The following is a 14,237-nucleotide window of genomic DNA, read 5'->3' on the forward strand; positions in this document are numbered from 1 at the left end:
ACACTGGTAAATGTGCGCTTCTTGGAAATAGTAATGCAGTATATTGCTTTACTGCTTAGATTGTCTTTGTCTCAGGGATCCTTATTAAACTTAGTGTCTATCTATTTATTTGGGATAACCTTGAAGGGGATGTATAAGGTTGCAAAAGAGGCTCTACTTTGCACCAGAAAAAGTGCCACTTTGGTCACTAGCTATGTCACAAACTGCAGCAATGCCCTATTAAAGTAAAAGGGGATAACTTACCGTACATAACCTGACATTCTATAAACAACTGTGCTGTTGTTTCTGGGAAAAAAAGACCTATATTTTAATACCATATAACCCCTTTTAAGTACTTGCATTTGTGTTAATTATGAAATATGATATGGATACCAAGTTCTTATACTTCCTAATATACTTGTATTATCTAATGTTTCAGTATCTGCCTATACTGACTGTGCACCTTCCCATCCTTCACTGACTACAGGCTACTGCCTGTGGTTTACAGCAATTTGTAGTTTAATCATGTAGCTCCCAATAAAATTTGTAGAGTATATATCCATAGTGTATAGAAGCCATGGAAATTTGGAACATTGTGCAGCCACCCTCAGCTATTGAAACAATAACTAATAAAGAATATTAGAAAACTGATCTTAAACAGAAATTATTTAGGTGGAGCCACACTTTACAGATGGTGTGCCCTTTTGCAACCATTTTTTATTGATTAGGTAACAAGTTTTGATTAAAGGAAATCGGTCAGCAGGATTTTACTCTCCAATCTATTTATATGTGCCTGTAGCTCTTTCAAAGACAAGTCCAGCAACACCTTTACATGGCCAGGCCATTGCTACATTACTGAGAAATCAGTGTTTCAATTGATATGCAAATGAGGCTGTAGATTTGTAGCCTCAGTCACTCCAGCTTTATTCCACACCTAGCACTGCCTCCTCTTGTTTGACTGATAACTCCTTTGTTTGAAGTCACAACATAGAGGCTGTCAGTCAAGCAAGAGGAATAGGAGATGGGTGGGGAATAGAGCTGGAGTGACAGAGGCTTCAGATGTACAGCCTTATTTGCATATCAATTCAAACGCTGGGCTCCTAGAAATAGAGGAACGGACTGGCCATGTAAAGGTATTGCTGGACTGGTCTTTGAAAGAGCTACATGCACATGTAAATAGTTTTGGGTGTAAAATCCTGCTGAGAGATTCCCTTTAATAAACTCTCTGATGATTTTGTGTTCCCATATAGATAATTCTGCTTTGAAGCTGAAAGCAAACAAACCCTGTGTATAGTTGGACCCTAAAATTTTTTGTTATCCTCTTCAATCTTTCTTTTGCTTCATGTTAATCAGTAAATATCCACCTAACCTTTTGTAACAACATTAGATTTCCACTAATTAGTTTGACTCTTTCAATATATTTGTGTTCTTTTTTAATATCTCCTCTATGGGAAAACAAGAGTAGGAAAGCCTGAATTTTTACCTGTCCTATTTGTAGCCCCTAGGATAGCAATGACAGAGGTGTTTTGCACCTGCTTACTTTGTTTCTTTTCTAGAATAGCACATCTAATAGACTAAGTAGAATAGAGGTGTAAATGTGTGAGTTGGTTGTCTGATAATGTGCGTCTATGCCAACGTTAGAAAAATGAGAGTGGTCATTTTCTAATAACGTCATAACGCCTAATCCATGAAAAGGGAAATGTCCACTTGTATAATCCTCATACTTGACTCAATTTATGAGCCAAAAAATTTTGTGGAGTAGAAATCAGAGTTAAACTTGTAAACTAGATATTATATAGTTACAATAGCTATAAAACGTGCTTAATTGTTTTCAACATGTTCAATTTTTCACTTCATAATGGAACACCATCTAAAAAACCCCATAAAATGTATTTCTAAAGATAAAGAGAAATTTCTCTAAATAATTACCAAATTGCTGACTTGTTGCTGTAAATTCAACGTTCCAGTGTTAACTTGAAAAAACTATGTTAATGTACATAGCTATTCATGCTGATACATTTATAAGTTGTCCTTGTGTTTATGTTCATTAGTAATAAATGCACAAAATAATAGCACAGCTATAGAGAAAATATGGTTGGAATTGGGAAGATTTAGTTTCACAGAATGTGATTTTATATATTAGTGTCATCCTAAGTATATATAATTATTGGCCCATGATCACTTGTGATTCCCTGCTGTAATGTCTGTATACTCTTTTGCTTCCCCCCCCCGCCCAGGAGATGTGGTATGATCAGACCATGTCCCTGTCCGGTCAGACACAGCCATTACACAGTACACAGCAGGGGCACATTTATAAGATTATCTCAGCACAGGAACATTTTATTTAATCACATTCAATTGTGGAACTTATTTTATTCCACATAAAAAAATTATTAATTTTGTTTGTGGGAAAACTAATTTAAGGATAAATTCACATTTTTAATTCTAATTCAATGGAAAAGTCCTTATGAATGACCGTAAAATACAAAAAATAAAAAAAAGTATACAGAGATAAAAAGTTACTGAACAAATTCTGAATTCAACGTTTAAGAATTATAAGACTGAACATCAGGCACTTAAAATAAAAATTCTGAATTCTAAAATTATGTCAAATCACAATTCTATGAAAAAAAATAATGTCAAAAATCTGAATTCCGACTTTCCCAACTGAGAATTATGATTATTTTCATCTCAGACTTTTAAAATTGCTTTGTAAATCTCCTTTTATTAAAGAAAAAGATTGAATGAAGTTTATAACTGGTTGCGGATAATTCTATAGAGAATTTTGGTAGAAGGCACACAAGTTCTCACATTTTGAATACATATAAACATTTTTATAGATACAATTAAACAACTCATATTCAATGTTCCATATCTCATATATAAGGGCTTGGAAAGTAAAAAAAGGTAGGAGTCCTAGGTTTTAGTCTCATTTAGAGGGGGGTGTCAAAGATACTATTGGCCTTAGTGGTCCGTAAGACCACACAGGGCCTCCAAATGTTTAGGAAATGCAATGTCATGTGAAATCCCCTATTTTGCAGAGCAAATTCATCCGCTTAACCCATGCCTTGAGACCTCCAATTTAAGGGAATTAGCATTTTTGCCAAAGTATTCAAATAGATAGTCAGATATTTGCGTTTGTGGCAAAATATGCAAGCTCGTACCCAGAGAAGATTTTGGTGGAAATTTAGATATTTCATTCCATAAGGGAGCTATAATTCACAGTTCCATCAGATTTATGTTAAGAAATGTGAGAGTAACAATGCTAGTAAGAGATCTAGTGTCCTTTACCATTGCGTAATTGTTTTGAAAGAGTTGTCTTAGGTTTTAATGCATGTTGCAAAACAAACGGCATATCTTCTCTAGTGAATGACGTCCCTAATTGTTATCCCAAGCCATGCACTAGGTTTTTAGGATCTCTTAGTAAAAGCACACTAGTAAATCTTAGAAATAAGTCTTCTAGAAGAGCTAGGTAAAAGCATGGTGTATAAGTAAGATGCCTCAGAAGTGCCAACTCAAATATTGCTAGTTTAACATTTAGGGTTATTATTATACACACTCACAGCAATTTTTGGAAAAATGCCACTACAATTTTGGATGCATTTTTTTAACAATAGCAAGAAGTAGATTCAAAAGGAATAGGTGATGTAAACGAAGGACTTAAACTTCTCCTTTTTGCTGGATCCACTTCTAGTTTTGGCTCAGAAAACTGCATCAAAGGCTAAAATTCTGTTGTTCCAAAACTTTGCTGAACTCATGATGGATCAGTGTAATGCACTTTCCATCTCAATAAAGGACAAGAAAAATTAATGTATAACAGATGTTTTTTTAAGTAAGCAGGTAGTTTGACTTATGGACTTTAGAAAAGTGCAAAGTCTGAAAATGTTGCCAGTTCCTGACAATTGTGCTCAAAATTCACACAAATATAAGTTATACAGTTACACTGGATGTGATAAATACACAACTATTTGAATTTATAAAATCACAATCACATTTTATACAACAATGTAACTAAAAGATGCAATATTAAACCCTCAATTCCATTTAGCTACCGGAAGTTCTCAACCCAGTTAGCACCCTGCTGTGCCTTATAGACCCAATACCGCTTGTGGTAATCTTACAAATGTCAATATTAATGCTTTGAAAACTGGAAATAATTCTCTCTTTTATGGCAAAGGACTCACCCACAATACAGACTGATAACATTTCACTCTATTACACATACATTGCAGCTTCTGTTTTAAAGCTGCAGAACCCGCATCTCATTTGCTTTTACTACTAAGTTCAGTAGACATGCTTGCCCATCCCTTGTCATAACTCTGTTTCATTTTTTTTTGCTTCAAAGAAAAAATGCATAGCATACAAGCTGCCTGTGAAAACTGCTATCAGAGTTTTCTTTGAGGTTTTACCATGCGATTCTTCATAGGATCAGTTCAAGGAACATTTCTGAGAATTAGTTCTTTACGATGGTAACACACTTCTTTTTGGAAAAACTCCATTGCAGTCTTTAATGCAGTTTTTTTTGTTAAAGCCTTGTGAGAATAATATAGTATGAGAAGAAGTTTGCTACAATATTCTTAAAAAATCCAAATGAAAAAACTTTAAACAATTCTACACATAATTGATATTGCTTTATCTGTAATGACCTGAACTATAAAATCACCACATTATTTATCAAAAATTTTATTAAAAAACTCAGAAAAAATGCCAGTTTCTGTTTTTCCTTCAATTACCTACAAAAACAGAAATCAAAAGCACTAAGTCATGTCCATTTTACAACCCAAATTGTATCAATAAAAACTAAAAGTTGACTCAAAAAACAAACTCTCATACAGGTAAAGAGAAAAAAAGGTTATGGCTCTCAGAATATGACGATATATGAACAAAATATTGTTTTTTTAAGTGCTTTTATTAGAAACTCGCTTTGGAATGTAGTAAAACATAAAAACCTTTATAAATTTGGTATTGCCATAATTGTATTGGCCCATAGAATGAAGTTCTAATATTTATACCATACAGCATAAGTTTAAAATGCAAAGAAAAATGTAATTGCAAATCTTTTCCACTTGCCTCCAAGAAAGTTATAAAAAAAAAAATTCTAATTGATATGTACCACCAAAAATACAACTTGCTTTGCAAAAAACAAGCCCTTGTGTTGATGGAAAAAATAAAGACTTCTTGCTTTTGACATTAAATAATATTTCTTGGCCATTGAGGTACAAAATAGGCTGATCATGAAGGTTAATAGATCTGTATCGCTATATAACAGATTTTGGCATTCCTTACATTAAACTGCACAACGTGTTCTGTGGATTTCGCATAAGGTTATAACGCGCATCTTCTAGGTCAGACTTTAAAATGTGTTTTTTGTATAAATGTTCAACTACTGTAAGCTAATAGTTTAGCAGACACTGATCAGACAGATGGATGATTTAGAATATAGAATTGCTGTTCTATAAAAGGCTTGTCCTTTTAGACAATTCACCAGTAACCCTTGTATCGCCATTTTGCTGCTTTTGTAGCAGTATGTAAATAAAGCCATGAATATTTGCAATCTGTCTCATGTGACTCTTTGTTACTTACCAAGCAATAACTTCTTACATCATACAAAATAATATATAGAAAAGTTAGGAAAACAAAATTCAATAGGTTTTTATTTTATTGATGATGTGATCTTAAAAAAAAAATGACAGCACATTTTATCTCGATAACAGAAAAAATAATTGTTTGCTGTATAATTTTGAATAAAAATATATATATTTTTTTATATATAAAATGCTATTTCTATTCACAGTTTAAGTACTAGAAGGAGTTTGCCGAAAGGTGCATCATAGAAACATTCTCTTAATGACATAGTTGCTGATAAAAATCCAACAGAAGGTAAAGTTGGGAAGCCGACCAGATGTCTTTTGCCCGTGTTATATTATAGCATTTATGTCTCAGCCACTTTGTTTAGATTACTTTTAAATATGTTGTGCTGCTATCAGCACCCAGTTGGTTCTTAGCAATGCACCTGTACATTCCTGAGTCTGAAGTTCTTGGATTCTGCACCACTAATGTTCCTTGTGGATGAAGAAGCTCAGACCCCATAGGTCGACCTTTACTAGCCGTTGTTAATATTGATAAGTCTGGTAGCTCCCAAGATATCTCTGGTTTTGGTATTCCAATGGCCATGCAATTGAGATGCACTGGAGATCCTACTCTCGTGTGAATATTATGTGGAGGTTTATTTGTAATCCTTGGAGGATATGCTACAATCATGACAGGTACACTAATAGCTGCCTCTCCTGCATTATTTTTCGCTTTGCACAAATAGTTTCCACGATCATGTATAGTTGTTTCTTCAACAACCAATGTGCCATTCTCTAGTAATGAGTATTTCCCATTGACTTGAGGTCTATCTATTATGTATCCACTTGGAAGGGTCCATGTCACACTGGGTCTTGGTATTCCATCAGAAAGACAATGTAAAGATAAAGTCTCACCGATCATGTTCTTTATTGTCCCTCTTGGATGTGTCAAAATAGTTGGTTTTTGACCTACTTCCAATATAATAAGCTTTTCAATGTAGCCTACCTTATTCCTGGCTGCACATCTATATTTTCCTGCATCATCTTTGGTAGGACTGTAAATTATGAAGGTTCCATTGGATCCTGCATGATATTTTGAAAACCTTTGCCCATTTAAAAACCTGGTACCATTTGGTAAAAGCCATGTTACCTCTGGAAGGGGATTCCCATCTGCAAAACAATTAAGTATTGCCATTTTGCCTGGTTTAGCAATGATCCTCTCATTGAATGGATTTTTAAACACCGGTCTTCGAAGGACATCATGTACTTCCAACTGAACTACCAGAATACTTTCTCCTCCATCATTACGAGCAACACAGGTGAATTCAGCTGTATCAGAAGGTCTAATGTTCCGAATTTCCAAAGTCCCATTCTTGTGTACCATAATCCTGCTGCCATGGTATGGTGCAGTTAGATATATGTTGTCAGGCATGATCCACATTATTTGAAGAGGAGGTGTTCCTTCTGCTCTACAGTGGATCAATTTTCTAGAGTGTTTTAAAGCTGAATCTTTAATTATAGTTTTATTGGTATATAAGCCATTAATAACAGGTGGAGTTGAAAGAACATCTAACTTGAGAAGCCTTGTGTCATCTCCTGCTGGATTGCGTGCCACGCACATGTATTCTCCTGCATCTAATAATTTGATTTGGTTAATGGACAAAGAACCATTTTCATGCAATGTATATCTATCATGGGAAGTTGCAATCATATCACTGGATGGAAGCAACCAGAATATCTTTGGTTTGGGCTCTCCATTGGCTTGACAATTAAGAACTGTACTAGACCCTGCTCTTGCTTCAAACTTTCTGTTTGGATTTAGTTTAATATGTGGAGCAGCTGCTACAACACTGATATGTACCTTCATCTCATCTCTTCCCAATGTATTTTCAGCAAAGCATGTATAATCCCCTTCTTCAGTCATTCCTACCTTGTTGAGATATAATGTACCATTGTCAAAGAGTATATATCTTCTTTTTCTCCTACCACTGTCATCTGCTTGAAGAACGTTGTTTATCATTGTGCCGTCTGGTAAACTCCATGATATTTCTGGTGCTGGAGATCCTGAGGCTTTGCAATCAACTTTGAAATCTTTGCCAAATGGAACTTGCTTTGTGAGGTACTGTTTTTGAACTATTTTAGCTGGTTTCATGTTTATGTTGACCTTCATCAAGGTTAAATCATCTCCCAATTTATTTCTTGCCACACACAAATAGTCTCCAGCATCTTTTTCATTTAAAAATAGGACAACCAATGAACCATTTGGATGTACTTGTATTCGGCTTCCCATTCTATAAAAATAATAAGACAATTATTACATTTCTTACACAGTTACTACTTTTGATTTAATACATTAAAACATGAAATATTTTGGATGTAACAGATATTGATGTGTTATTTGAATTGTTGTTTGATGCACAGTAATTACTTACTAGCTTGGACTAGCAGTTCTATGGACAACCATTCATAGCACATGAAAGAGTTGTCCCAACCTATAAATTCAGCTGTGATAAATCTTTATTGTGTCATGACAGCAAAGATTGAAACAAATCAGCATAAATATTAAAGAGGTGGGCAGACACTAAATCTTATTTTAATCCAAAATCTCTATCTATTTAATGTCATAAACGTATCTTTTTTCTAATATACTTTAATTATAAAATTCCCTATCCTTCCCTTACTACTTTATTTAACTACTTTATTTTTTTTTTGTTTCAAACCTTTGAGTTGACACTTCGTTTGAGAATTTCAGTGCGTGCTGGGATACCCAAACTAGTTGTCATCGGGGGCAGAGGCTGCAGTCACTGCCGCAGCCTCTGCCCCCACCCTTAAACAAGGATGGGCTAGTCCCTGTTCTACTAAACATGTGTTGGTTGTCAGTTCCAATGGATGCTCAGTAAGATCTTGTCACCGTGCACTGTTCTTCTAAGTGCACAGTGACAATGCGCTCTCTCACTGGCTTTGATCAGAAGTAACGAGCCAGCAACAGAGTGCACTGTCATTGCACATTGTAAGAAGAGAACGAGAGCCCAACGCTGCCTCAGGAAGTGACATCACTCAAAGGAAGTAGTAAAAAAATAAAGCAGTTAGATACAGTAAGTGAGGGAGAGATAGGAAATGTTTAATTAAAGCATATTAGAAAAAAAGATTAGATTATGACATTAAATAGATAGAGATTTAGAAGTAAAATAAAATTTACTTTCAGAACACCTGTTTAAATAAAAAAATTATATACATGATGGAAAGTTATGCATTACTGTACTGCTATTCCTAAGACATTAACAGTATTTTGTTTGCAAATTTCTTTTTAAAATAATATAGAAACATCAATTATAAACTACCCGTGCTGGAACAAGTGGCAGATAGAGAAGAAAGCCAAGGCAGTTGACATAGGATGAGCAAAAGCATCTATATGCATTAAAAAAAAAAGTTTTACTAAATTATTATTTACTACCTTAATTTCTTATACTTTGGTTTATGTATAGTTTGTGGCATTTATAGTGAGAATTTAAAATGTCAAATCATAATCAGATTTATGTTGTGTATGAACAATAAGCAAAGCAAACACTATATCAAATACAGACCATATTCCATAACTATAAACATAATTATTTTTGCTCCATAGACCATAACTATTAACATAACCTGCACTAAATTGACAATGAGAGATGAGCAGAAATGTCTTCCTAAGCAGAATACTGTTCTTCCAAATATTTGAAGCCCTGTTGACATATGGAAACTTCTAATCATATACTGTATGCACTAAACCTTCAAAGACTTCTTTCACAAGGAAATAGCAGCATGTGAAACTTATTTTCCTCCTTTGAATCCAGTAGAAGGAAATGGATAGAATTAAAAGAAAAATACATAATTTAGCCATCCAAGAAGAGAGATCCAGAGTGATGGGAGTAAATGTCATTTAGAAAGGCCAAGTAGTAACGAAAAATAAGTGGAGCTGGGGGGTGCTGTTCTTCCTCACCAGCATTTCAGTGAGGTGACGCTGTAAAGTACCCACAAATTCACTCACTTCTAAAATTCGTCTTAGTTTGGAATATAAAAAAGTTAGAGCATAATCAAGGCTTAGTTGTTATATGAGGGTGGCTAGTGTCATTTCTGTTATTAATCTATAGCTCTGCAAAAAAACAAAAAAACAACTTAATGTGCCAGTGGAATATATACACTGTGTTCCAAATTATTATGCAAATAATATTTTCTCAGATTTTCCCAAATTACCTATATGAATTGCAGTCATTGTAATTTTCCAGTCAAATAACTATTAGAGTACAATTGAAAGGTTTTTGTACAAACTGCCTATGATAACAGTATATTTTTAAAAAAATAAAAAATTCAAACTGCACTCAAAATGCACGTTCCAAATTATTATGCACAGCAGAGTTTTCAACCTTTTCATTTTAATAAAGAACAAAAAAATGGTCATTTTTGAAATTATAAGCATTAGCAGGTTATTACAAACTGAAATCAAACAGCTTTCAACTCAAAACTTTATTCTAGGTGATGTTACATTTGCACATAGGACCGCTTGTTCGAAAGGAGCTTCTGAACTCTCTAGTCCATTGAATTTGTCAGATTTTGGATGGTTTCTGCTTCAATTGTTTTGCATAAGGACAGAATACCCTCCCAGAACTGTTGCTTAGATGTGAACTGCCTCCCGCCATCATAGACACTCCTTTTGATGATGCTCCAGAGGTTCTCAATGGGGTTGAGGTCAGGGGAGCATGGGTGCCACACCATAAGTTTGTCCCCTTTTATGCCCATAGCAGCCAGAGATGCAGATGTGTTATGTGCAGCATGAGACGGTGCATTATCATGCATGAAAATGATCTTGCTGCAGAATGCACGGTTCTTCTTCTTGAACCATGGAATAAAGTGCTGTTTGAGAAACTCAACATACATTGTGGAGTTCATCTTTACCCCTTGAGGGATCCTAAAAGGGCCGACAATCTCTCTCCCCATGATTCCAGCCCAAAACATTACTCCACCTCCTCCTTGTTAGCGCCGTAGCCGTGTTTGCATGGGGTATCCATCAACCAGCCATCCTCCACTCCATCCATCTGGACCATCGAGATCATTTCATGCATGATAATGCCCCGTCTCATGCTGCACATAACACATCTGCATCTCTGGCTGCTATGGGCATAAAAGGGGACAAACTTATGGTGTGGCACCCATGTTCCCCTGACCTCAACCCCATTGAGAATCTCTGAAGCATCATCAAAAGGAGTGTCTATGATGGCGGGAGGCAGTTCACATCTAAGCAACAGCTCTGGGAGGGTATTCTGTCCTCATGCAAAACAATTGAAGCAGAAACCATCCAAAACCTGACAAATTCAATGGACGAGAGAGTTCAGAAGCTCCTTTCGAACAAGGGGTCCTATGTGCAAATGTAACATCACCTAGAAAAAAGTTTTGAGTTGAAAACTGTTTGATTTCAGTTTGTAATAACCTGCTAATGCTTATAATTTCAAAAATGACCATTTTTTGTTCTTTATTAAAAAGAAAAGGTTTGAAAACTCTGCTGTGCATAATAATTTGGAACATGCATTTTGAGTGCAGTTTGAGTTTTTTATTTTTTTAAAAATATACTGTTATCATAGGCAGTTTGTACAAAAACCTTTCAATTGTACTCTAATAGTTATTTGACTGGAAAATTACAATGACTGCAATTCATATAGGTAATTTGGGAAAGTCTGAGAAAATATTATTTGCATAATAATTTGGAACACAGTGTAGAAGTATACACAATCGCATACAAGTTTTCTCCCGTGCATCCCCCCTAATCTGGAACTCTTTACCCCAACACATCAGACTCTTGCAGACCGTGGAAACCTTCAAAAGGAACCTGAAGACCTACCTCTTCTGACAAGCCTACAACCTGCAGTAACCCTCGCTCTACCATACCGCTGCATGACCAGCTCTACCCTCCCCTACTGTATCCTCCCCTATCCCCAGTAGATTGTGAGCCCTCGCGGGCAGGTTCCTCTCTCCTCCTGTACCAGTTGGCGACTTGTATTGTTTAATATTATTGTACTTGTTTTTATTATGTATACACCTTTTTACATGTAAATCACCATGGTATAAATAGTGCTATAATAATAAATAATAATAACTAAAAATCCTTTTGTTTTAATGCTAATGTAAAATAATCAAAATGTTTAGTGACAACATTTAAATATTTGGTCAATGTTTTAGTCCATATATATAAATATATATATATACATATACTGTTTACAGTATTGGCACCCCTGCAATTCTGTCAGATAATACTCAGTTTCTTCCTGAAAATGATTGCAATCACAAATTCTTTGGTCTTATTATCTTCATTTAATTTGCTTGCAAGGAAAAAACACAAAATAGAATGAAGCAAAAATCAAATCATTGATCATTTCACACAAAACTCCAAAAATGGGCCAGACAAAAGTATTGGCACCCTCAGCCTAATACTTGGTTGCACAACCTTTAGCCAAAATAACTGCGAACAACCGCTTCCGGTAACCATCAATGAGTTTCTTACAATGCTCTGCTGGAATTGTAGACCATTCTTCTTTGGCAAACTGCTCCAGGTCCCTGATATTTGAAGGGTGCCTTCTCCAAACTGCCATTTTGAGATCTCTCCACAGGTGTTCTATGGGATTCAGGTCTGGACTCATTGCTGGCCACCTTAGAAGTGTCCAGTGCTTTCTCTCAAACCATTTTATAGTGCTTTTGGAAGTGTGTTTTGGGTTATTGTCCTGCTGGAAGACCCACGACCTCTGAGGGAGAACCAGCTTTCTCACACTGGGCCCTACATTATGCTGCAAAATTTGTTGGTAGTCTCAGACTTCATAATGTCATGCACACGGTCAAGCAGTCCAGTGCCAGAGGCAGCAAAGCAACCCCAAAACATCAGGGAACCTCCGCCATGTTAGACTGTAGGGACCATGTTCTTTTCTTTGAATGCCTCTTTTTTTTTCCTGTAGACTCTATGTTGATGCTTTTTCCCAAAAAGCTCTACTTTTGTCTCATCTGACCAGAGAACATTCTTCCAAAACGTTTTAGGCTTTCTCAGGTAAGTTTTGGCAAACTCCAGCCTGGCTTTTTTATGTCTCGGGGTAAGAAGTGGGGTCTTCCTGGGTATCCTACCATACAGTCCCTTTTCATTCAGACACCGACGGATAGTATGAGTTGACACTGTTGTACCCTCGGACTGCAGGGCAGCTTGAACTTGTTTGGATGTTAGTCGAGGTTCTTTATCCACCATCCGCACAATCTTGCGTTGAAATCTCTCGTCAATTTTTCTTTTCCGTCCACATCTAGGGAGGTTAGCCACAGTGCCAAGGGCTTTAAACTTCTTGATGACACTGCGCACGGAAGACACAGGAACATTCAGGTCTTTGGAGATGGACTTGTAGCCTTGAGAATGCTCATGCTTCCTCACAATTTGGTTTCTCAAGTCCTCAGATAGTTCTTTGGTCTTCTTTCTTTTCTCCATGCTCAATGTGGTACACACAAGGACACAGGACAGAGGTTGAGTCAACTTTAATCCATGTTAACTGGCTGCAAGTGTGATTTAGTTATTGCCAACACCTGTTAGGTGCCACAGGTAAGTTACAGGTGCTGTTAACTACACGAATTAGAGAAGCATCACATAATTTTTCTAACAGTGCCAATACTTTTGTCCACCCCCTTTTTTAGGTTTGGTGTGGAATTATATCAAATTTGGCTTTAGGACAATTCTTTTTGCGTTTTTTCATTGAAGACAAATTAAATGAAGATAATAAGACCAAAGAATTTGTGATTGCAATCATTTTCAGGAAGAAACTAGGTATTATCTGACAGAATTGCAGGGGTGCCAATACTTTTGGCCACCACTGTATGTGTGTGTGTGTGTGTGTATGTATATATATATGTATATATATGTATATATATATATATATATATATATATATATATATATATATATATACTAGATGGTGGCCCGATTCTAACGTATTGGGTATTCTAGAATATGTATGTGACCGACCGGGCGCAATCAGCAGAGCGTTGTTTAAATTTCACGCCAAAATCGCTGATTGGTCGCGGCCGGCGACTGCGACCAATCAGCGAAGCAGTGTTTAAATTTGGCGCCAATATTGCTGATAGGTCGCGACTGCCGACCGCAAACAATCAGCAAAGCGGTGTTTAAATTTGGCGCCAAAATCGTTGATTGGTAACGGCCGGCGACCAATCAGCGAACCGTGTTAGGGAGGATCAGAGAGCGTGTTTAAATTTGGTGCCAAAATTGCTGATTGACCGCGACCAATCAGCAAAGCAGTGTTTAAATTTGGCGCCAATACCGCCAATTGGTTGCGGCCGGCGATCGCGACCAATCAGCAGAGCGGTGTTTAAATTTGGCGCCAATATCGCTGATTGGTCACGGCCGGTGGCTGCGATCAATCACCGAATCGTATTGGTGAGGACTGGGGAGCGGAACTGCGGGAGATGACCGGCTGCTCGCAGCAGAAGTATTCTGACCGGTGGCGCCGCTCCCCAGTCCTCCCTTCTCACTTGCCGTTGGGAGATCAGCGGCCCTAGCCGCTGATCTACCAACGGTAGCCGCATGGAGGTCAGCGGCGCCGCCGGTCGGGGTACTTCTGCTGCGAGCAGTCGGGAAATGACCGGCTAGCGCCAGTCATCTCCCAGCTGCATCGC

The 14,237-nt window shown here is 36.7% G+C and overlaps 1 protein-coding gene across 1 annotated transcript in view; it reads right to left on the reverse strand.

Annotated features, from left to right (window-relative positions):
- Positions 1-5,606: 5,606 nt before the first annotated feature.
- The window catches only part of IGSF10 (immunoglobulin superfamily member 10), a 102,125-nt gene continuing 93,494 nt past the window's right edge, over positions 5,607-14,237 (reverse strand). Inside the window, exon 7 of the mRNA XM_073674734.1 lies at positions 5,607-7,840. Within this exon, the coding sequence (XP_073530835.1) occupies positions 5,932-7,840 (1,909 nt within the window). The 3' untranslated portion in view covers positions 5,607-5,931. The remainder of the gene's footprint in view (positions 7,841-14,237) is intronic.

Source organism: Phyllobates terribilis, unplaced genomic scaffold (genome assembly GCF_046119375.1).
Source record: "Phyllobates terribilis strain yellow unplaced genomic scaffold, ASM4611937v1 Scaffold_3__8_contigs__length_932513732, whole genome shotgun sequence".
NCBI lineage: Eukaryota > Metazoa > Chordata > Amphibia > Anura > Dendrobatidae > Phyllobates > Phyllobates terribilis.